The 25,526-nt window shown below is 38.6% G+C and overlaps 1 protein-coding gene across 1 annotated transcript in view; it reads right to left on the bottom strand.

The window, feature by feature from the left end:
* LOC110586156 (protein NPAT) overlaps window positions 1-25,526 on the bottom strand; it is a 52,937-nt gene that overhangs the window by 5,668 nt on the left and 21,743 nt on the right. The window contains exons 3-15 of the mRNA XM_021696327.2: window positions 24,804-24,864; window positions 22,749-22,821; window positions 20,549-20,589; window positions 19,480-19,722; window positions 18,450-18,531; window positions 12,492-12,579; window positions 11,898-11,989; window positions 11,729-11,816; window positions 7,379-7,475; window positions 6,649-6,777; window positions 2,820-4,490; window positions 1,216-1,331; window positions 1,032-1,140 (exon numbers count right to left, since the gene is read on the bottom strand). Of these exons, the coding sequence (XP_021552002.1) occupies window positions 1,032-1,140; window positions 1,216-1,331; window positions 2,820-4,490; window positions 6,649-6,777; window positions 7,379-7,475; window positions 11,729-11,816; window positions 11,898-11,989; window positions 12,492-12,579; window positions 18,450-18,531; window positions 19,480-19,722; window positions 20,549-20,589; window positions 22,749-22,821; window positions 24,804-24,864 (2,890 nt within the window). The remainder of the gene's footprint in view (window positions 1-1,031; window positions 1,141-1,215; window positions 1,332-2,819; window positions 4,491-6,648; window positions 6,778-7,378; window positions 7,476-11,728; window positions 11,817-11,897; window positions 11,990-12,491; window positions 12,580-18,449; window positions 18,532-19,479; window positions 19,723-20,548; window positions 20,590-22,748; window positions 22,822-24,803; window positions 24,865-25,526) is intronic.

The raw sequence follows: 25,526 nt of genomic DNA, 5'->3' as shown, positions 1-25,526 counted from the left end.
AGGCAGAGAGGGATGTTTGGAAAGATCCAGGGCTGGAAGGCAAGGGGGATGGTAGAAGAATGTGCACATGAAGGTGTTTAAGAGTCCTTGGAAGAGTGGCTGAGGTGGTGGATTGTGGGTCTAGCCTGGATGGGAAGGAAGGGAATCCAGGAAGGAAACAGAGGTTCAGGGAAAAGTGAGGATTCGAGTAAGGGGAGCCCTTACTGGCTGAAGAGCGTCACTGTATGGGAATGAGAGTATTTTGAGACAGGTTATTGGCCTTTAAAAACTGCACAGGGTAGGACGAAGGGAAACATTAAAGGTGAAGCTATGGGAGAGATTAGGGGCCATGAAGATCAAGACTTAGAAATGGAAGGTGTCCAAGAATTCTGAGGGCTAGGATGGTGGGTAGGCTGACGACGTGGGCATTGTCCTCCACGAAGATGGAGAAGTTGGAGGCAGAAGTCTGATGCAACCCCTCAATGAAGACCTGGTGTTATTTTGTAAATAGGGTCTTTTGTTGAACAGAAACCTTTAATTTTGGAGCAGTCATGCTATCAACTTTTTCCACTTATAATTGTGTTTTTTTGCATTTTTATAAAGCAATCCTTTTATCCCTTTGTCTCTAAGATATTCTCTTACATTTCTTTTACTGCTTAACTGTTTTGCTTTACACTTTTAGGTCTTTAATCATCTTAGATGATTTGTGTATGGTTTGAGGAAGGGATCTAATTTTTTTCCTAGAACATATATATAATAGCCAATAAATCTATTAAACGATCCTTCCTGTCCTCTGTGACTTCTGATGCTATATCCACCACATACAAGTTCTCATAAGTACATGGTCTCTTTCTGAACTCTATTTTGCTCCATTTGCCTTTTAGTTTAGATAACTAAAATCAAAACAAAACAAACAAAAAACCAACTTTAAGCAAAGACTGGAAATCACCTGTTAGGAATGAAACAGGTATTCAGAAACAAATACTGTGGTGCTGCTGTAAACAAATGAGCATACAGACATAAAAGTGACATTAATGAACATAAAAATGTACCTGTACCAAGCTTGTTTCTTAGTCCCTGAGTCTTCTGAGATTTTGGAGGGATGGGAATTTGAGGGATACTTCTATTGCATACAGGTGCTGCCAAAGGCATATGAAGGAGCTAGAAGAGAAGTGGCCATGAATGATTCTTGGTTTGAAAAGCATCGCTGCGCCATTTTCAGTTCAGAAATCTTACCTGCTGAGGAGGAGCAGAAAAGGTATTTCCATTCTGTCCAACCACAGACACAGGGATCATTCCCACCATTCCTTGGAGCACAGGTTGGACGGGAGAAGCAATTATGATGGCAGATCCTTAAAAAAAAAAATTCTCCATAAGATTCTCTCTCAAACAAGACTCCAAAGTAACTATTAATTTAAATTCTCTAAAATTATAATCCTTTTACCTTAGAATCTACTTTTTTGTTGAAGATTTTATTTGAGAGCGAACAAAAGCGAGAGATCACAGAGGGAGAGGGAGAAACAGACTCGCTGAGTGGAGAGTCTGACGTGGGGCTTGATCCCAGGACCCTGAGCTGAAAGCAGACACTTAACCGACTGAACCACCCAGGCGCCCCTAGAATCTTCTGTCCTTAAAAAACTTTAGGAACAAGAGCAAGTCTAACAAATTAAGAAAAAAATCAATCTGAATATTCAAAAGTAATCTAATTGCATTTGGTCAAGGTAAATATTCTAAGCATTAAACTTCACAGTCAGGAGATCACATTACAGTTATATGTTGATTCTTCTAGATATAATAATGAAACTGATTAGAAACATGATGGTGAAGTTTTCAAATTTGAATCACACCACAAAATTAGGGTCTCAGCTGAATGTTAACGGCCCAAGACCTGCTCAGAACACCAACCTATCATCTCAGTGGTACTGGTCAGAAAGGGTCCAGAGAAATGTACCAACGGTCAAAACTATGAGGGGAAATGACAATGCTTATATGGTCCTTAGAAGTCAACACTATAGTCTGTGGCTATCCTATTTTATCCCTAAATCAAACTTTTCCTTATATTCACTAACTAACTGCTCCTGTCAGGTGGAGCTCACTTTCACGAACACCCACTTCAGTCTCTCAAATACCCACCTGCACTTGACAACTCCCTCCCTTCACTCAAACCACGACTTCATTTCTCTGAGCTTCCGCTGAAGTCCCAGTCTTTAGTCATTCTGACCCCTCTTTTATTTTTTAAAGATTTTATTTATTTATTTGACAAAGAGAGACACAGCAAGAGAGGAAACACAAGCAGGGGGAGTGGGAGAGGGAGAAGCAGGCTTCCCACTGAGCAGGGAGCCCGACGTGGGGCTCGATCCCAGGACCCCGGGATCATGACCTGAGCCGAAGGCAGATGCTTAACAACTGAGCCACCCAGGTGCCCCCTGACCCCTCTTTTAAAAGAGGTTATTTTAAACAACACTTCAAACAGATCCATCAGGCTACTAGTTAATTGTGTGTATTTATTCAGATTTTATTATATGCCTACAATATTAAGAAAAGGGGGAAAGGAGCTTGGGAAGCAACACGTAAGGAAAAGCAGATGAAGGTATCATGTATCCTCAGCTCCATCTTCAAGGATCACTGAAACCAATGAATTTCGTAACTTATAGCAGATTTAAAACAAGGTATGGCTGAATTCATCAGGGAGAGAAAAGAGGGGGCATAATCACAAATTTCAGTCTTTTCTCACACTGTCCAGCCACGATTTCATTCCTCCTAGTCAATAAATGCACACACAAGAGAAATTAGGTCGTCCCATTCCAGAGAAATGAACCTCAGTGTGTTCTTAAAGTTACCTTGTGAAAAGCTGGGTGACACAGTGTGGTTGACAGCAAACACACTGTTTGACCTCGGGGGTGTCTGTAACTGGGGCAGGGGTGGTGGAGCGGTCACGGGGGCAGAATTTCCAGGCAACACCACCACATTAGACTGACTTCCAGCTGTTCCTAAGGCTGTTGGATCGGTCACGCACGTAGCTATGAGAATGTTATTTGAATTGCCAAAAGTCGTGCTCGTAGCTGGCATCAACTGTATGTACCCCCCATCCTTGGAGACACACGGTGTGACGGTGGATGAGAAAGCGCCGCTGCCTTCATTCTGAGCGCCGTTTCCGGCAGAGTCCTCGGGTTTGAGGGCCAGAAGGCTCTGTTCCCCTGGTGCGGAATCCCCTAGTCTGTCAGCAGATGGGACAGCACCTGTAGTCTCTTCTGAAGACAGGCATTTAACTAATTCTGCATCTTTGGCAGGAGACTTGGCAGGAGAGGACAGTATTATAGTCGGCAAGTTTTCCCCACTGATACTGGAAACAGCACTGTTCAGTTCAGTATCCGAGGAAACAAATGGATCGTCACTAATGATAATTTTGAGAGAGACAATATTTGATGCATCTATGTCTGCTGAAGTGTCCACTGCAGGTTTTTCACTAGTCTTTTGGGACTCGGGGGGAGAATCTCCCACTGAAGAACACACAGATTCTGAAGGAAGAGACTGCTTCTCTTCCAGAGGATGACCTTCTGGAGCCATCAGTGCAACCTCCCCACAGTTACCAGCTTCCCCTAAAGTGAGAAAAATACTATTTCCATCTCCTTTTAAAGACGCAGGCTCTTGTGAATCGACAGCGACTTTCTCAGACGTGGAGGGCTGACTTTCATGTTTTTCCGTACGACTTAACTCAGGTGCCGATGAATCCTCAGATGGCTGTTTAACTGAAGACACTGAATCTTCAAGACGAATGTCTACTTGTTCGGAGACGTTTAAACCTGAACTTTCAACTGACACAGGTAGTATTTTACTTGGAAATGAAGAATTATCTTGGCAGTCTGCACGTTGTGAGGCAACTGGCAATCCACCGTGAACCTCAGTTTTATTCTGGTGCATTTCTCTAGGGTCTGACTTAGAACCAGGGAGAGTAGTAGTTTTAAGTCTTGCTGTGTTGTTAGAGCTTTCACAAAACTGACTTGTTTTAGATGTCTTTCCAGTTAATGGAATAGTCTGGGATAAAAGCTGAGAACTCTTCCCAGAGAGAATTAAGTTTTCACCGTTAGTTTCACCACCAAGGGAAACAAATGACGTCATTGGTAGAGCGGCCGGATCAGGCTGCAAGGGAGGTTCCTGCGGTGTGTTGGACAGCAGAGAAGTCTTTCCAACCTCCATCGTCATGGCGGTGTCGGTGGGCATCTGATGGGCGTACAATTCAGCACAACGCTGATTACATTCAGCATCAGCATTTACTCTTTGGTTAAAGTCATTCAAATGAGGCACAGACTCAAAAGTAATATCAAGGTTACACTTCTGTCCATTAGGTACAACTGTTTTAAATGCCTTTTTCTGGATGCTAGAGCCTATCTGAGGAAAGTGTTCCTGGGCTTCCTGTCCAAGCTCCTCATGGTTGCTGCTATTCTTCAAAGCATTTGAGGTGTCTTCATTTTGATAGGATGCACAAAATGGGGGCTGCCCAGACTGATCATCTGCAAAATATAAGGATGGTAGAGACAGTGAATATGTAATCATTTCTGAAGGAGTCATGCTGACTGTTTTGCCTCCTTGGAAGTAACTCATCTTTGATATACCAGTTAGCAGAAGTCTGAAAAGCCGTATCTCACGTTTTCCGAGTATCAAAAAACTTACAGGTACTTTTTTAAAAAATTACTGATGCCTTTTTAAACAAGGGCCAAACTGTTTTTCAAACCTCTTAGAAAACAAGTGACGCAAAGAAGGAAAAAGTATATAGGTTTAAGAACACCTAATGTTTATCAGTATGTAAAAAAACTGGCCCCACATGTGCCGTTTTTTTCAAAATAGCTGACTTTTCAACTTGTACCATTTCTATTGACCTTACTTTATCGGATAAATTCTTCAAGGTGAAATGGGCCAAGTACATTTTGTATAATCAACATCTGATGTTATCATGTCCTGTTTGGAATCTTCAACACACACTTATTAAAGATCATCAACCACATGATTAGGGCTGGGATAAAAGACGAACGACCTAGTCTCCGCCCTTGGGGAGATCAGTCTATTAAGGGAAGCAGACATAGAAAGAGATGATAAAACATGTAAAAACTGTTAATAGTACAGGAGCAAAAGGCAACTCTTTCTGCCTAATGGATGTGACAAAGTGCTAAAAAGGAGATCTTAAAAAAGAAAAGAAATGTGATCGCTGGAGTAAGAAGAAAGGGCGTTTCAGGAAGTAACACAGCATTGACATACTGTGTCATAGAGCACTCACAGTGTAGGACAGAGAACAGTAACAATAACAATATGAAAAACATAGGGAAAAATGTGGAAAAACGTCTGTCACCTATGATTCTGTTAATGTGACACTGGTAAATGATCTTTGGTTCAGAGAATGTTTGAATCCTTCTGAGGGGAGACGGGCAGAAATTACATCCAGGCCACGTCAGTTTCAGTGAAGTGGTAAGACTCTGAGAGAATGACATTTCGAGTTTCATTCTGTGCCCAGTAGAGCGCTTAAGTGAAGCATAATCTTCCACACAAAATGACACTGTAATCCAGTCCAAGAAGAATTAGAGGATTGGCTTCAGTGCAGGCAGAGGATTCAGAGTGGGAATGTAGTCTGAGATATTCCCAAACTACTTTTTGGAAGACATGATGTGAAACTTGGAAGCCATCAGGTTTTTTTTTTTTGCAGTTGGAGGGGTAACAGCATTTAAGAAGACAGACAAAGAAAGATTACTTTGGCATAACTTGTTACTAGCAGAACAGATAAAGGTGATGCTAAAAAGGCGCGAAGTTTAGCACGTGTGAGATGCAAGAGTGATGGTTATTTCTGAGAAAAAGCTGGAGGGTTTAGTGTTGGGAAGGGGTATGAAGCGAGGCTTTTTCGTGCTGGCAGTGTTCTATTTTTTGATTTGGGAGATGGTTATACAGGGTATTTCCTTGGCTATAATTCAGTGAGATACACATATTTGTATTGTGCACTACTGTGTAAGTGTTACGTTTTACAAAATTAAAACAATTGGCAAATATGTAAAGGAGGTAAGATGGACATATTCACTGCCTTCCCTCAGTCAGTAAGTAGCTACTGTGAGTCAATTATGTGCCATATTGGTACTCCACTGCTACCTCATTGGTATGGGAGGCAGAAATGAAAAAATTGACTGAGTAGACACATAGGAATATGACCTAAAGCCTTATAAGATCCATACTGCAAGACTATCACTACAGTATATAACTTCCTTGAAATAAGTGAGATATGGATGCTGAGCAGTCAGCTGAACTTGCTTACCAGGCTGAATGATTAATACCACATACTAACCTTACATAGCAAGGATCTGAATTTATGCCACAAAAAAATTATGTTAAATGTTACTGTTTTTTGTCAAACTGGACCACACCATTAATACTAAATTGTGCATGTCAAGAATCTGTTGCATCACAAAAGAATGAGTACTAAAAATTCACCTTTTATTCAAATTACTAAAAGGCTTGGGGTTTTTTTTTCTTTAATGAGAAGAAAAAACTTAAAAAAAAAAAACCACACACACAACAAATCCTATGTGGCAATTTGAACAACTTCCAAATTAAACAGTATTGTCTGCCTTTGAAATTCTGAAACTGATATTAGGATTTAGATGGAAGATATTAACAAAACCAAATTCTTACCAGACTGTTCTGTTTCAAAAGAACCTTTAACTGCTAGATTAGTTCCATCTGCTAAGACTACACCGGTATTGGTTTCCAGATGCTGACTGGAAATGCCTTGTGACATATTTTTATTATTCTTTGATTTACCTGTTAAAAAGGGAACAGGGAAACAACTGGTTAAATTATCAAAATAAAAATAAGCATCAGTTAATACAGCCTGATGGTGATTAAACAAATGTTAGACTTTATGTTAAAGTTAGGGTCTTCTGGATGTTTTTAACATGTTGCCTTGTCTATCACTGACAAAAACTAAGATTTTTCCAACAGACTGGTAGTTCTTAAACTTTAGCCTGTATCAGAATCATCTGGAGAATCCAAGAATTTGCATTTTTAACATGTTCTCAGATCATGTTGTATGCTGGGATGGAGACTACACTTTGAGAACAGTGGCCAAACTCTTGTATTCCGTACGACCCAACTGTGTTTAGGACAACGTATGTGCAGTAGTGATGTCAATGTATTTGTGCTGACTGCCAATAATGCTCACAAAATATACAAAAGGTTCTCCATTTTTACAGCTCAAGGTTAAGAAAAAAATAACTCCCACCCCCCCTTTCATAGCCATATGTTTGCTTTGATTAAAACAGGACATTTTTTCAGATGCTCTGGGAATGTTGCTTCAGTCTGGTTAAATTGCCAAAGAAACTGAAACTTTTTTCTTCTAACTGCCTTGAAATGGTCTACTTACCATAGTCAAAGAGATCAAAGAGTGCCTGAAATGCTGGATCTGATTCTGTTTGTTCCAATATATCCTGTATAGCTTCCTCAGACATATGGATCTCACTCTGCAAAAAAAAGTGATCCTAATTGAATTAGTATATGGCTTAATACCAGCAAAATAATTAGAGGGCATATGATACTCTCATTTTTTATAAATAATTACTTCCCTCCATGAAAATTTCTTCTGATTCTAACACTAGGGTCATTTGAAACAAATAAAAACAACCACACCAGAAGGTAGAAATGAATGTTCCCTAATTCTACTCCCTAGAGTTAACTGCTTTGGTGAATATATTCCCAAAATTAAAATAAAATGAACATAGGAACTATAGTTATCTGTGTGTGTATACAACTTAAGTCACACTATAAATGTTTTCTTCAACTTGACATCCAGCACTAAGTTTACAGTGTGCAGCGTAATGCCTTGACCTACATGTGCTGTGAAATGATGATCACAGTAAGTTTAGTTAACATCCATCATCTCATGCAGATACAAAAATAAGAAAATTTTTTTTTCCTTGTGAGAACTCTTAGGACCTACTTTCTTAACAATTTTCAAATATACAACACAGCAGTGTTAACTAGTCATCATGGTGTACATCAAAGCCCAATACTTATTTATCTCTTATTTAGAAGTTTGTATTTTTGACCACCTTCTTCCAATCCCCGCCCCCACCTCAACCCCCAACCAATACCCTGTCTTTAGTAACTGCAAATATGATCTATTTTCCTATTAGTTTGGGTGACTTCTATATAAATCTTGCCCCTTTTATCTCTCTGCTTTGGTCTCTTAATATTAAATGCTTTCTTCAAATGTTGTACAATCCTTGCTCGTCTGTTCACATTTATCCTAAGATTTTATTTGTTAGAGAGACTAGGGCCTTCATTTACTCTAATAGTTAGAGAATTAAAATTCTCAATTTTAGTTATTTATAAATCATCCCACAATGTCGTATTCTTCAAGATTAGTAAGGCATACATTTGAATCCCACGAGACAGGAAATTCACATGGAACAATGGTTAAATTGGAACTTTCATGAACTGATAAAAGCTTGGGAGTTTTTATAAAAATGCTTATAAAATGAAAAGAAAAACTTGTTTGAAATTAAAGAGCCAGTTCACTTTAATTATGAAGATGTACAGAGAACATCAACAATTCTCAATGAAATATGATTTGGGAGGAGTCCAGGAGCTTGAACAACTGTTTCTATATCCAGGAACTTGAAAATACAGTAATGTAAATAATGTCGAGAACACGATGTAATCGAATTATGAAACATTGGATACAGTCTTATAAAAATTAATGTTGATGAAATGCATTTTTCTAGTAAGTCATTTTATTCTCAACTGTAAATATTAGAATCAAAAGAACCCTGAAATGAATGTTCCAAAGGTAACTGCAAATCAATCTTCTAATATTTTTAAAACTCAAGGTATAATTTACACACACTAAAACGCAAAGAACTTAAGTCCACAGTTCAGTGAGCTTTGACAATTTTAAGGACTGTGCAACCACCACTCCAATAAAAAGTGTGAAACGGGGCACCTGGCTGTCTCAGTTGGTGGAAGTCTGCAACTCTTGATCTCAGGGTTGTGAATTCGAGCCTCTTGTTGGGTGTAGAGGTTACTTAAAAATAAAATCTTTAAAAAAAAAAAAGGTAAACATTTCCACCGCCCAAGAAAATCACACATCTATACACACCATTCCCTTTTCTAGAGCATTCCTCCTTTGGCAAATTAGTACCCTCACCCACACCCAAACAATTTCTGATTTCTATCAGCATGAATTTGTGTTGCCTGTTTTAGAACTTCATATAAACAGAAGCACACCACTATATACATACATTCTTTTAGTCTATCTTCTTTGATCAACATATGTTTGAAATTCATCCATGTTGTTATGTGTATCAGTAGCTCAGTCCTTTTTATTCTTCACCAGTATTCTATGACTGTCAAAATTTGTTTATTCCTTTTTTGTTGATGGACATCTGGTTTTAGTGTTTGTCTATTAGGAACAAAGCTGTTACAAATATTCTGGTAGAAGTCTTTTTATAAACATGTGAACATATTTCTTTCTATTGGGTAAAAACCTAGTAACTGCCAGATCATAAGGAAAGTGTAGAGGTGTATACATAACTTTGTTAGCTATCAGTTTTCCGAACAGATTATACTATTTCATAACTTCTCATCAGCAATTTTTCAGAGCTCCAGTTGTTTCAAATCCTTGTGAAAATCTGGTATTGTCAGATCTTTCACTTTCAGCCATTGTAGTGAATGTGAAACGGTATCTCACTGTGTTCTTAACTTTCAATTCCCAAATGACAAATAGTTATTTTTTCATGGCCTTAGTGGCCATTCCTCTATCTTCTTTTGTCTGGTCCAATCTTTCACCCCTTTCTTAAAATAGGTGGTTTATCTTATTATTATTGATTATGGAAGCTCTTTCTATACTTCGGATAAAAATATCTTGACAGATGCATGTGTTATGAGTATTTTCTCCAAGTTGGTGGTTTGACTTTTAATTTTTTGTTAATGATGATTTTAATAAGCAGGTATTTTAAGTTTTAAGGAAGCTTTTTTTTTTTTTTTAAACAGTGATTTGTGTAGCCTAAGAAGTCTTGCCTTCTGCAAGGTCACAAAGACCTGTAAGTATTTTTAAAATTCTTACTTCACCTATTTATACAACTGGCTAATTACTTCTCAGTGAATCTGATGTTTTTACTACTCAGTTGGGCAATTTGTCTTGCTGTTCTTTTAAAAAGTTATTTAAATCTGAATTTAACTTTTCCCAAATATACAATATTACAAAGCAAGGGCAGAGGGTTGTTTTCTCTTACAACGTCTCACAATATTTAGCACAGTGCCTTGATTATGGGAAGTATCTGATGTTTGTGGAGAAAATATAAACAAGCAATTGAAGACCATAAAAATTTAGAATAGGGTGTATTCATTTGTTAAACATTAAGACAGGAGAAGTTTTTAAAAAGAAGTACCGGTAGATAATTTAAAGTTGCTTTAAAAAGTTCGTCATATTTTGTTAAATTTACTGAACTTCACTACGGGAAAATGTAGCAAATTTTTTTTTTTAAAGTATTCTGAAGGAAAGACCAAAAAAAAAAAAAAAAAAAAAAATTCAGTGGTTTTTACCTAGAATTCACCTGAAAGCAAACCTGCTATAATGAATTCGTTTGGTGGGCATGGCAACAGGAATGGATTACACCGTCCGAGAGTCCAAGTCAAAGGATGAGTTACCATCACAATCTCAGCGGCTCTTGACTAAGGATATGTGCACATGAACAAATCTTTTTTTAAAAAAAACACATGAACAAATATTAAAGATAAATTGTCGGGGTGCCTGGGTGGCTGTCGTTAAGCATCTGCCTGCGGCTCAGGTCATGATCCCAGGGTCCTGGGATCGAACCCCGCATCGGGCTCCCTGCTCCGCGGGAAGCCCGCTTCTCCCTCTCCCACTCCCCCTGCTTGTGTCCCCTCTCGCTGTGTCTCTCTCTGTCAAATAAATAAATAAAATCTTAAAAAAAAAAAGAAAAAAGATAAATTCTTAAAGTCTTCCTTTACCAGCTGATGTTCTTCCATCCTCACCATCACTAAATAGCAACAGTAACTACAATCCCATCTTCCTTCTCTTGGCAGTAAACCTCACACAATTTATTCATTTAGTTAGTAACCTTTCTTTTTCAAAGTGTTTTGTTCATTTTACTTGGATTCATTATATACCTTTAACATGATTTCATCGTTTTCTTACATTTTTATGCAGTGTGTAGCAACGTAAAAGAAATGCAATAGATCCACGTTGTACAGCAGTGCTGCAACAAACATACCACTTATGAATCTTTAAGTACTGAGTACTTAGATATCCCCTGACCGACTGCTGTACGGCTAAAGTGTTTCACTGATAACGTGGAAGAATTAGAGCTATTAAATGGGTTAGAGATGTCTTACTACTTTTACCATTTAAACAGTACAATTTACACTGATTATTTGAAAATTCACTAATACGTTCTCAAGAACAGGTTACATTTATGTTTGGATAATGAAGGAAATCTCTATCTAAAATTATTATCTTAAATAATTTTATACATCTGTTGGCAATGGTTTTTTTTTTGGTCAAGATTTTATTTTATTTAAGTAATCTCTATACCTAACATGGAGCTCAAACTTCTAACCCCAAGATCAAGAGTCACATGTTGTACTGACTGAGCCAGAAGGCACTTCTTGGCAATGGTTTTGAAATGAAACCAAAATACCATCAGTTTTAACTAGGAGTATATGCACTACAAACACACACCCTAACCTGTACCTGAAGTCCCAGGAGTTCATCAATTGAAGTCTCTGGTTCCGTAGGGTTGCTCTCTGTTTGCTTAGGTATTTGTGCAATACTGTTGTCGCTGTAATACAGAAAGAAAAATTTTTACCATAGCTCTCAATTAGATGAAAACAATTAGGCATCATCAACACACATAGCTTACCTAGTCAAAAATTTATTAATGTTTTCCGCAAGCTTTTCTTGAAGAGACTTGTTACTTAATATTTTTTCTCGTGCATTTTCAATAACCATTTGCTGGAAAAGAAAGTCAATATTAGTAAAGGAACAGGGTAGACCTTCTAGTTAACGGGAGCTAGCTAGTTTTAATAAATATAGGTGGAAACTCAGAAGTTACCGTGGCTCCGTTTGTATAAATACTTGAATACTATACAAGTGTTACCACAGGTCCCTCACCAACTCTTTCTTCACTGATTACAAAACAGTTCCAAACTCCAAATTGTCATACAAGGTTTTTAATAATGACTCCAGTAAAATGGCCTACTATGTTGCATAATCCAGCACCCCCAATGTATTTATTGTTCCCTAAACATAGCACTGCTTCTTACCTGGGGCACTCGCACACGCTATCTATTCTAAATGGACTGTCTCCTACTCATATACTTTACTACGCTCTATCCCAAGGAAATTACCCTGGAGTTTTATAGAAATACTGTAACATACACACACATGCATGTAAATATCACTATTTTAAAACTCAGGAATATCTCAAACTGCAAAGCTTGGTAAGGTCACTTACTTTTTCTACTGCAAATGCATTTGGATCCTGGAAATTCCGTATCGTTGAATGAGGCCCAGACAAAGTGTTACTTTTCCTTTGAGATTCACTGAAACACATTTTAAAGCTTGTCTTTTAACTAGTATGAAAAACAGATTCAATGATAATTACATATAGAGATATAAATCTTAAGGTCATGGAAGAACAGGTATTTTCCCTCTCTGTGGTAGCAACAAAGGGCAAGAGTAGAAAACCATTACTACACCTGCATTAATAAGAAATGACTCTGAGGTCCAGCTTTACCAATTGCTATGTGGTCTGTAGCAAGGTAAGTTCTATTTGTTTTATCTTTAAGGTTTATTTATTTGACAGAGAGAGAGAGAGAGAGAGAGAGAGAGAGAGAGAGAGAGAGAGAGCGCACGCGCGCATAAGCACAAGCAGGGGGGAGTGGCAGGCAGAGGGAGAAGCTGGCTCCCTGCTCCCAGTTCTGACTATTTGACCTACTTTATAACGGGGTAAGATCAACTGCATTATTGGGTTTATGAAAGAACCGAATAAGGGGCGCTTAGTGGCTCAGTCGTTAAGTGTCTGCCTTCGGCTCAGGTCATGATCCCAGGGTCCTGGGATCGAGTCCCGCATCGGGCTCCCTGCTCCGTGGGAGGCCTGCTTCTCCCTCTCCCACTCCCCCTGCTTGTGTTCCCTCTCTCGCTATCTCTCTGTCAAATAAATAAAAAAAATCTTTAAAAAAAAGAAAGAACCGAATAAGATGAAATACGTGTAAAAACTATGTATTTTTAAATTTTATCTTTTTTTTTTTTTGAGACCGTGCACACAAGCTGGGGTGTGCGGAGAGGGCCAAGAGAGGAGAGAGAGAATCTTTTTTTTCTTTTTGCAGTTTATTATAATTCTTAATATCTTTCTTGGCAATTTTTTAAAATTTAAATTTAATTAACATATAGTATATTATTAGTTTCAGATGTAGAGTTCAGTGATTCATCAGTCTTATATAACATCCAGTGCTCATTACACCACATGCCCTCCTTCACACCCATCACCCAGTTACCCCATCCCGCCCCCCACCTCCTCTCCAGCAACCCTCAGTTTGTTTCCTAGGATTAAGAGTCTCTTACGGGGCACCTGGGTGGCTCAGTTGGTTAAGCGACTGCCTTCGGCTCAGGTCATGATCTTGGAATCCCTGGATCGAGTCCCGCATCAGGCTCCCTGCTTGTCAGGGAGTCTGCTTCTCCCTCTGACCCTCCCCCCTCTCATGTGCTTTCTCTCTCTCTCATTCTCTCTCAAATAAATAAATAAAATCTTAAAAAAAAAAAAAAAAAGAGTCTCTTACGATTTGTCTGTCTCCGATTTTGTCTTATTTTTCCCTCCCTTCCCCTATGATCGTTGTTTCTTAAATTCCACATAAAAGTGACATCTTATGAAAATTGTCCTTCTCTGGTTGACTTATTTCACTCAGTTGCGAGAATCTTAAGCAGGCTCCACACCCAGCATTGAGCCCAATGTGGGGCTCGACATCATGACCCTGAGATCACCACCTGAGCTGAAATCAAGAGTCAGACGCTTAATTGACTAAGCCACCCAGGTGCCCCTGTGTAGAGATTTATAAAAACGCCAAAGTTCCTATAAATGTTAGATACTGTCATAGTTGTTTTATTATTAAAACAATAAAGGAGGCTGAGGTCAGCGTTGAATGAGAGACAACCAACAGTAAAAACTAACAAAAATATCCATGGCATGGCAGTTAAGAAATTAGAAGTATTTAAAAACTATTATCTCTCTTTTCTGAAATATCCTTCAAACAAAGACACACAGGTTGAGGCAGAAAGAACTTTGGTCTCAAAGACTCCCTGAAAAAATTTCTGACTTAAAGACTTGAAATATGTGTTTGTGGACATGCTAGTATTATTCCTATTTATTTAAAAAATTGATTGATTTATTCATTTGAGGGACAGAGAGAGAGCACAAGCAGGGGGAGTGGGAAAGGGAGAAGAAGGCTCCCCAGTGAGCTGGGAGCCTGACCTGGGGCTCGATCCCAGGACCTCGAGATTATGACCTGAGCCAAAGGCAAGATGCTCAACCACCTGAGTCATCCAGGCGCCCTAAAAAACACACTTATTTAAAAAAATCTGAGATACCACCAATCTTTTTTTTTTTACCACCAATATTTTTAAGTTTAATTTTATTATGTTGTTAGTCCCCACACAGTATATCATTAGTTTTTGATGTAGTGTTCCATGATTCACTGTTTTCGAATAACACCCAGTGCTCCATGCAGTACATGCCCTCCTTAATACCCCTCACTAGGCTCACCCAACCCACCCCCCCCAAAACCCTGTTTGTTTCTTGGAGTCCACAGTCTCTCATGATTTGTCTCCCCCCGATTCCCCCCCTTCACTTTTCCCTTCCTTCTCCTAATGTCCTCCATGCTATTCCTTATGTTCCACAAATAAGTGAAACCATATGATAATTGACTTATTTCACTTAGCATAATCTCCTCCAGTCCCATCCATGTTGATGTAAAAGCTGGGTATTCATCCTTTCTGATGACTGAGTAATACTCTATTGTATATATGGACCACGTCTTCTTTTTTTTTTTTTTTTTTTTTATTTATTTGAGAGAGAGAGAATGAGAGACAGAGAGCATGAGAGGGAGGAGAGTCAGAGGGAGAAGCAGACCCCCTGCTGAGCAGGGAGCCCAATGCGGGACTCGATCCCGGGACTCCAGGACCACGACCCGAGCCGAAAGCAGTCGCCCAACCAACTGAGCCACCCAGGCGCCCCTGGACCCCGTCTTCTTTATCCATTCGTCTATTGAAGGGCATCTTGGCTCTTTCCTCAGTTTGGCTATTGTGGACATTGCTGCTATGAACATTGGGGTGCATATGGCCCTTCTTTTCACTACTACTGTGTCTTTGGGGTAAATAACCAGAAGTGCAATTGCTGAGTCATAGGGTAGCTCTATTTTTAATTTTTTTGAGGCACCTCCAGTTTTCCAAAGTGGCTGTACCAACTTGCATTCCCACCAACAGTGTAAGAGGGTTCCCCTTTCTCCACAACCTCTCCAACATTTGTTGTTTCTTGCCTTGTCAATTTTTGCCATTATTAACTGGTGTAAGGTGGTATCTCAATGTGGTTTTGATTTGAATTTCCCTGATGTTTAATGATGTTGAATATTTGTCTGTTAGCCATTTGTATATCTTCTTTGGGAAAGTGTCTGTTCATGTCTTCTGCCCATTTTTTGACTTGTTTTTTTGGGTGTTGAGTTTGAGAAGTTCTTTACAGATCTTGGATATCAGCCCTTTGTAGTGTCATTTGCAAATATCTTCTCCCATTCCGTGGATTGTCTGTTTTGTTGACTGCTTCCTTTGCTGTGCAGAAGCTTTTTGTCTCGATGAAGTCCCAAAAGTTCATTTTTGCTTTTGTTTCCCTTGCCTTTGGAGATGTATCTTGAAAGAAGTTGCTGTGGCCGATGTCGAAGAGGTTACTGCTTATGTTCTCCTCTAGGATTTTGATGGATTCCTGTCTCACATTGAGGTCTTTCATCCATTCTGAGTTTATCTTTGTGTAGGGTGTTATAGAGAATGGTCGGGTTTCTTTCCTCTGTATATAGCTGTCCAATTTTCCCAGCACCATTCATTGAAGAGACTGTCTTTTTTCCATTGCATATTTTTTCCTGCTTTGTTGAAGATTATTTGACCATAGAGTTGAGGGTCCATATCTGGGTTCTCTATTCTGTTCCACTGATCTATGTGTCTGTTTTTGTGCCAGTACCATGCTGTCTTGGTGATCACAGCTTTGTAATATAGCTTGAAATCCGGCAACGTGATGCCCCCAGCTTTTTCTTTTTCAACATTTCCTTGGCGATTCAGGGTCTTTTCTGATTCCATACAAATTTTAGGACTGTTTGTTCCAGCACTTTGAAAAACGTCATTGGAATTTTTATCGGGATGGTGTTGAAGGTATAGATTGCTCTGGGCAGCCTAGACATTTTAACAGTGTTTATTCTTGCCATCCATGAGCATGGAATGTTTTTCCATGTATTTGTGTCTTCTTCAATTTCTCTCATGAGTGGTCTGGAGTTCCTAGAGTATAGATCCTTTACTTATTTGGTTAGCTTTATTCCGAAGTATCTTATGGTTTTTGTTTCTATTGTAAATGGAATCGTTTCTCTAATTTCTCTTTCCACAATTGTTAATGTCTAAGAAAGCAACTGATTTCTGTGCACTGATTTTGTATCCTGCCACATTACTGAATTGCTGTATGAGTTCTAGTAATTTGGGGGTGGAGTCTTTTGGGTTTTCCACATAATGTATCATGTCACCTGCAAAGAGAGACAGTTTGACTTCTTCTTTGCCAATTTGTATACCTTTTATTTCTTTTTGTTGTCTGATTGCTGTTGCTAGAACTTCTGGTACTATGTTGAACAACAGTGGCGAGAGTGGGCATCCTTGTTGTGTTCCTGATCTTAAGGGAAAGGCTCTCAGCTTTTCCCCATTGAGGATGATATTCACTGTGGATTTTTCAAAGATGGATTTTATGAACTTGAGGAATGTTCCCTCTATTCCTATACTCTGATGTTTTCTAGATCACTAATTCGTTCTTCTGCCTCACTTACCCTACCTGTTAGAGTACCTAGATTAGATTGGATCTCATTGATAGCATTTTTAAGTTCTGCCAGTTTAGCTTTCATTTCTGCCCTTAGAGACTCTATGTTGCCATTAATCAATTTCTCCATCCTAGCTATCATCTTCATAACTGTTACCGTGAAGTCCATTTCCGACATCTTGATTATATCTGTATCCATTTGTAAATCTGCGGCAGAGGTCACAGTCTCTGATTCTTTCCTATTTTGGGGGTTCCTCCTCCTAGTCATTCTGTTGAGGGGTGGTTGAGGGAACGTAGAGAGTCCAAATTATTGACCACAACCCAAGCAAGATGCACCTGTTTTGTAGGGACCTTAGGGTTGTCAGCCTCTTGTTCTCCCAGCCTGTCTTCTGAGGGAGAGGCCTGCCGCACTGTTACTCAGGCAACACTGTTTGGGCAGAGTTGCCCTGCCCTCTGTGGCAGGGGATGGGCTCAGTGAAAACCGGGTTTTTGGGGCTTTTGTTCTCTGGCGGCTTTACCTGGCAGCTTTCCGCGTCTCTTCTGAAGAGTCAGAGCAGCAGTGACCATTTCCAACCCTCTGCCTCAGAACAGAGATCGCAGTCTGTTCTTCAGTGAGTTCTCCAGGCCACACTATCTCTGTTTCTGTCTGTGCTGCTATAAACTGCAGTGTCCTGGGTTGTGTGTCCCTCAGCAACACTCCCAGTCCTTGGCTCCAGGTTGGGGCACGTCTCTGCCCTTTGTGCTTCTAAAACCACCAGATGCACCCAGTTCACATGTGCGGCCCTGCCGCTTCAGGTTTCAGTTCAGGGGGCTGCCCTAAAGTCTTTTCCCCACTGCTACTGGTCTGTGAATCTGTGCCCCGTCCCTAGTGCGAGAGGCTTTCACCCACCGGCAGTGCAGGATCCCGACGGCTACCTCCTCCTTCCAGTTTATCTTCTGATATGTGCCCGTGGAATCACGGCTGCCCACTTCATACCTTGAAACTAACCGCCTGCGATATTCTGTTTGTAGAGATCCAGATAGGTCTTCTTACATCTCAGGCTGATTTCATGGGTGTTCAGAGTGGTCTGGTAGATATCCAGCTCAATTCAGAGGATCGGTTGGAATAGGGTCTCCTTTTCCTCCGCCATCTTTTGTCCTCTTGATACCACCAATTTTAAGACAGATTTTTATGTACTACTACAGATTTAAAGTGTAGTAATGTGAATGTGAGAAAAAAAGCATTTTAGAATGGTTATAATAATAAATAGTCCCAGGAACCGAATCCATTCTTGTTATTTTATTCATAATGTAAACATGGTGGTGTAATTCTTTAATTTTAGTGGTTATTGGAAACTTGTCTGTTCAAAAAGCATTTACCTTTTGCGTCTAGCAGGAGACATTACTGTGGTCTGAGTTTTCTTTTCCTGAGGACCAGGAATGATATTTAAAGCCTCTCCAGCTGTATATAAAGAAAACAAAGCATCATGTCAAGGACATGAAATAGTTTTCTAAGCTTGAATTGATGGAATAAGTAGCATTACATAATGATTACTATTTTATATTAAACTCAGCATACACTGAATGCTTTACTATGTGCAAGGCACTGTAAAATACATTAAGATGAGTAATATATACTACAACTTAAGGCTTTATAATACAGTATTAAGTAGAGTAGTCTCAACCAAAAATAACATGGCAGAACAGAGGAAGTGTAAGAAGTATAAACTAAGTGTACACTATAGTGTGTGTATACCGTTTTTTCTTTTCTTTTCTTTTTTTTTAATACTACGTGCTTTTACCCAGTGGTGTAAACGAGCCTGGAGAAAAGATGGAAATGAGGGAGGATGTAACAGATGGTGATATATTTTAGCTGCACAGAAGAGAAAGAAGATTGGTCTAAGAAGTGAGATAGCTGAGACCTGAATTTTTATTCCAACTCTGTTATTAACTAGTTTTTGCCCCTTACTATCATGCGTTTTCAATAGTTTCAAGTATACAAGATATACCAGATGGTCTCTAAGTTTATGCCTAGCTCTCAGATTCATAGAAATATGAAGGATTTGTAACATGCAGAAATGGAGGTGTACTGGAAGAACATTCCTCACTGTAGAACAGACTGCCATGAACAAAGATAAGGAGATGGTCAAATGTAATGTGTATTACTTTTCAAATCAAATATAACAAGTCTTTTCTATCCTTCAGTTAGAATAGAAATAATCCTAGATTAAAATGTCTCATAAGTATAGTAATATGTTTACTTTAAGGCAAACCTACCCAAAGTGTATTCTACTTCCATCCTCTCGTCTTTTTTTTTTTTGTGGTATAATTTTATAAAACGCATATATAAGTGTAGCGTATCATCTATTTATACAGTTACAAAATTTCAGAGAAGAAAATTTAAACTTACTGGCGGCAGTGTCTTGTGGCTGTGAATGGTTGACCACTATAAAATTTGATCTCAAAGGAGCTGAAATCTGGCCAGCCGGCCTCATAACCTGTGTAGCTGCTGGGGGAGGAGGTGGAGGAGGAGGAGGAGTAGTACACTGTCCTGAAAGATACGCTAAAGTCAGCAAGTCTGAACTGACAGGCGCTGCTTGAGCGGCAAGCCTTCTCTGTCGTTTGATTTCTGCAATTCCACTTCTTGTTCGGACTGAAACACATGAGCATTTAAAAGTAAACTGTTGGAGTACTCTGGCAATTTTAACAAGTCTACATGATACATGTCCTACTATTTAACATGTGAAATCTACAGATTAAAAAAGAACCCTTGAAAGTATCAATTAAATTTATGTTGAAATTATCTGGTAATTCCCTATGAAACAAACTGAAGTGAGTACAGCTGACCCTTATATAGCACAGGGGTTAGGAGCACCGACCCTCTGTACAGTTGAAAATCCAACTATAACTTAGGACTCCCGAAAAACCTAACGAATAGCCTAATGTTGACTAGAAGCTGTGCCAATAACCAATAGTTGATTAACACATATTTTGTATGTTATACTGTATTCTTACAATAAAGCAACCTAGAGAAAACAAAATGTTATTAAGAAAACCACAGGAAACGAAAATACATTTACACTCCTGTACTGTATTTAGAAAAAAATCTGTGAATAAGTGGACCCATACAGTTCAAAGCAGTGTGGTTCAAGGGTCATCTGTACACACAAACTGCATAAATCTACGAGTATATTTCTTCTGTAATAATTCATACTGATAATACCTCTACAAACCTTTGAAGTGAGAATTAAAAAGATGTGAATACATGAGAGCCACTGAGAAAAAATAGGGAGTATTTCAAATGTTTATTTCTACAATAAATTAAAATACTTCCTATTATAATAACTGTACTTAGAAGAGCAGTAGTTTAAACAAAATAGATACTTAGCACAAATGTACTGTTAATGAAAATGTTCATCTGATAGTATGAGTATGAAGTAATTCTGAACATTATTTATAGTTTAAAGTTGAATACCAACCTCTCTGATTAGCAACAAAGCCTGGGGAACTTTGCATGCTCCTAAAAAATAAAACAAAATAGTTAGACATGAAAAAATTTCTGCTGCCAAGATACATTCTAATTTAGTAACAGTCAGACCTGAAGTAAACTGAATTAAAGGCAATAGAGCTCTCTCAGACAAAAAAGACAAGCACATTTTTTTTGGGGGGGGTGACCAAATCTTACTTGCTTTAGAAGAGTAGCAGGTAAGCACACTCATGCACATATGATTTTAATCATCAAGCTTCTATCCAGTGCAGTATGCATTAGAGAACTCTGACATCCCATCAAGAATTTGACTTGACTTTAGGAAGTCTATATATTTAAGAAAGTTGTGCATAATTACCCTTACCACTAGAGATACCTTCCCAGAGAGATTCTGATTTTGCAAAGGACTCCATAAATACTCCAGAATCCCAAAGTTAACTTCAAAGGACATCCTGATTTTATCAAATTTATGACTATAAACTATTTTATCCAGCCTCTAACAAGAGAAAGAAGTAAACATATAATTCATAATATAAGGTGATTCTCCTTTTATTATGGTTACCCAATCATGGATACTGCTATCTTCCTGGGAAATCTGTTAAATAAGTCTCTACCAACAAGAGCAACAAAACTTACTAAACTGATTAAGCATTTTTTTAAAAGATTATTTATTTGAGAGAGAAAGAGAGAGGGGGGAAAGAGACAGGGAGAGTGAGAGGGAGAAGCAGACTTCGCACTGAGCAGAGAGAGTCTGACGTGGGGGCTCGATCCCAGGACCCTGAGATCACGACCTGAGCCAAAGGCATACGCTTAACCAACTGAGCCACCCAGGGGTCCCTGAATAAGCATTGTTAATAACACACAAACCACCCTGGAGAATACCTGGCTAAGAGCCTTTTATTTTTATGTAGTACCTTGTCAATAAGATATCTCAGTAACTTATAAATATTTATAGGTGTTAAATTGTGAATGTCTTTTTTAAAAAAAGATTTTTAGAATTTATTTATTTAGAGAGAGACACCGTGTGAGCAGGGGGAGAGGCAGAGGGAGAGAATCTCAAATAGACTCCCTGCTGAGGGGGGAGTCTGATGCAGGGCTCAATCCCAAGACTCTGAGATCAGAACCTGAGCAGAAATCAAAAGCTGGATGCTTAACTGACTGAGCCACAGGTGCCCCAAATTGTGAATGTTTTTGAAAGAGTATTTGAAAGAGAGGAAATGAGTTGAAATGGGGGAAAAAAGGTAAGACTGTCAAATGAGATGTGGTACAAAGTTAGATAGAAAGCATTTGGAGCCACTTCAGGGTTTGAACTGAGGAAGGAATGGAGCCCCTGCTGAGGTGTTTTTTTTTTTTTTTTTTTACAGATTTATTTATTTTACAGAGAGAGAGAAAGGGAGCAGGAGCAGAAGGGCAGAGGGAGGGAGAATTCCAAGCAGATTCCCTGCTGAGCGCAGAGCCCCACATGGGGCTCAGTCTCACAACCATGAGATCATGACCTGAGCCAAAACCTAGAGTTGGATGCTCAACAGACTGAGCCACTCAGGGACCCCAAGACCCTGCTGAATTTATGTTGGGTATTCACCTGTAGCTCTGGGAGAAAGGGTAAAAAACTCAGTTTTCATACTAGATTCTAAAGTTAAATAAGAGATGTTATAACTGATACCAGTAAGGGCTGGCATCCAAGGCCATGACATGACCTAGGTAAAAGGTAGACACTGCTACCATGAGGAAATTCTAAAATTAGAAGATCCCAGAAGTAGCATTATCATTCAAGTTTGTTTCTTTATAGGGCAAGAACCAATGAGGCATGAATTCAACACATCAATTCTTTGCATGAGTAACCAAGATGCAACTATGTAAGGGAATTCACACATGACTGGCATTAGATTTGTATTCTAGGCAGAGATCTGCCTCTAACTTGCTATGGGAACATGGGAATGTTATTAAATATCTATAAATCTCAATTTCCTTATTTCTAAACATTTTACTGAAGTATGCATTTTATGTCAAATTATTCCAATAAAAAACAAATATCAATAATCTCTAGAGTAAATTTAAAATTAGATCAGTATCACAGAAATGCACTGTGTGGGTCTTAAGAAGATTTAAAACTGAACAGCTTCCTACATGTGTTTGCATTCCAAAATGATCACGCATGTTCTGATAAACTTACTATATAGGCTTTTTATTACCTGATCTGAGAAAGTGTATGGTCTAACTTCTTCCATAGAGATGACATAATCGCTGGGACATCATTTGATGTTTCTAGAGCATAAGAGGAAAAGTTTCTTAATAAATACAGTCAAAGAAAATTCATCACTTAATTTAGACACAAAATGAACAAGGAAAACAAACTTTCCTCTAAGCTGCTGACATATGTCACAAACTAAGAAATAAGCCTATTTTGTAAAATGGCCTAAAAAGCTATAAACGAGACTGGCTTCTTTTCTTAAGCCATTGAGTATCAGATACAATATGAGTGGAAATGGGAATTTGTAAAGCCTCTGAAGCTTTTATAGATCAATTTTTTAACTTCTTTGCATTAAAAAAAGACTTTTTTTTTTTTTAAAGATTTAAGTAATCTCTACATCCAACATGGGGTTCGAACTTAACAACCTAAGATCAAGAATCACATGCTCCACCGACTGAGCCTGTCCCTCAAAAGGGCAAACTATTTTTTTTTTTTTTAAAGATTTATTTATTTATTTATTTGACAGAGAGAGACACAGCGAGAGAGGGAACACAAGCAGGGGGAGTGGGAGAGGGAGAAGCAGGCTTCCCACAGAGCAGGGAGCCCGATGCGGGGCTCGATCCCAGGACCCTGGGATCATGACCTGAGCCGAAGGCAGACACTTAACGACTGAGCCACCCAGGCGCCCCAAGGGCAAACTATTTTAAATCTGTTCTATTTGACATATTACATTTGAATGTTAATTAAAATAATCTGATTTATAATAAATATCATAAAGGTTACGCAAACTCCTGTGACTATGGAAATTATTTTTCTACAACCACTGTTTTTATGTCCAAATCACTGCGATCACTCAGCAACCCCTTAATAAAAGCCTCACCAGTTACTATACTTAAGTTACAGCTAAAATTCCTGAGGACGGATTAATTTTTTTTTTTGAATATGCTCTAAAAGCCCACAGTGATGGGAAACTTCTAGGATATTTAAAATCTTTACTATATACTTATAAAAAAACTCAAACCAGAGAAAGCTACCCAACATAAAAATGGGATTAAACCTTTGTAATCCAATAGCATATTGTTTCTGAAGTTATTTACACTCTTCCTGTAAGAATATTTAGGCCTATTACATTTTTTTCTAGTGCTGTGATCTTGGAAAAAGTTATATGGCTTCTCTAATTCTGTTTTCTGATATTTAAAAATTATCTTAACAATCAACACCTGTAACTGGGTTTTTTTAAGGACTGAAGTAAAACAAAGGAAAGCATTCAGCACAAAGCTGCCTAGAGACAAATACCCAAAGTAATAAATAAGCATCTTTCCTTTTCTTCAATGTTATTATTTTATGGTAATTCTTTTGTTAATGTTGTGAATTACAAAAGAATCAGTATTGGAGAATAAAACAAACAATTTTAACTTTCCCCCTAAAATATTAACTTAGGCAAATATTATTTTATATTCTGGTTAATATAAACCAGAATTTTATGACTGGTTCCTGTGTTGAGATTTAGACTACCAAGACCTTAAAATTAAAATATTGACTTGAAATTCTGTAACACACAGAACAGGTTCATCAGTTTAGACACTTAGACTTGAGTTTTATTTATTTATTTATTTTTCGATTTTATTTATTTATTTGACAGAGAGAGACACAGCCAGAGAGGGAACACAAGCAGGGGGAGGGGGAGAGGGAGAAGCAGGCTTCCCACAGAGCAGGGAGCCTGATGCGGGGCTCGATCCCAGGACCCTGAGATCATGACCTGAGCCGAAGGCAGACGCTTAACGACTGAGCCACCCAGGCGCCCCGAGTTTTATTTTTTAAGAAAATTATTTTCTTGTTATATTCTCTAGCTTTCAGATTTTTGCCATTGATTTATTAATCAATATAAATGCAAACTGATTAGATATCTCCCAGTAAAACATATCTCATCATAACTGAGACAAGTTTTCTTTTGGCTTTTAGGAGGCATTAACAGTCTTTGAAAATTGTTTCCAATTAAAACTATTAGATAAATCCTGTGTAAAATAGAAAAGAATCCCTGACCCTCAATTCTTACCTTTTGCTTTCATAGCTACATACTCATTCAGAATTGTTGTCAGGTTTTTTCCAAACAAGGACTGAAAAGAAAAAGATCAAGCATTATAAAAGTTGTGCAATACTACTAATAATTTCCCACCATGAAACATTTCACTGTATAAAGTTATAAAAGATCTGGATTTTTTGATGAAGAACAGATTAGGGTAAGAACAGCTTATCAAAAATGAAGAGTCACTTAAGGTAGGGGTTGCATCAAATCTACAAGTCATGAATCTTGCCTGTTTGCATAAGACACTGTGACTGTTTCATTAGCTAAGACAGTCCAAAGGCAGAAAAGCAGTTTTCAGCTGTGGGGTAGGGATCTAGTCACGTAACTTTTTTTTTTTTTTTAAGATTTTATTTATTTATTTAAGAGAAAGTGAGAGGGAGAGAGACAGAGAGCATGAGCTGGGGGGAGGCGCAGTGCGAGAGGGAGAAGCAGACTCCCCACTGAGCAGGGAGTCCGATGCGGGGCTTTATCCCAAGATCCTGGGATCATGATCTGAGCTGAAGGGAGATGGTTAACCACTGAGCCACCCAGGCGCCCTCAGTCACATAACTCTTTAAAAACAGTAAGGACTCACTCCTAATTTGCCCTTTCTATCCTGAAAGCCATATGAACCTGCCAAAAAACAAAGTGAAAAGACACTGAGCATAAGAGAGAGCCTTCTCAAGGACCAGCACCTTCCTATTTTCACTTCTA

Source organism: Neomonachus schauinslandi, chromosome 11, assembly GCF_002201575.2.
Source record: "Neomonachus schauinslandi chromosome 11, ASM220157v2, whole genome shotgun sequence".
Classification (NCBI taxonomy): domain Eukaryota; kingdom Metazoa; phylum Chordata; class Mammalia; order Carnivora; family Phocidae; genus Neomonachus; species Neomonachus schauinslandi.
This window is presented reverse-complemented; position numbering and strand designations above follow the sequence as displayed.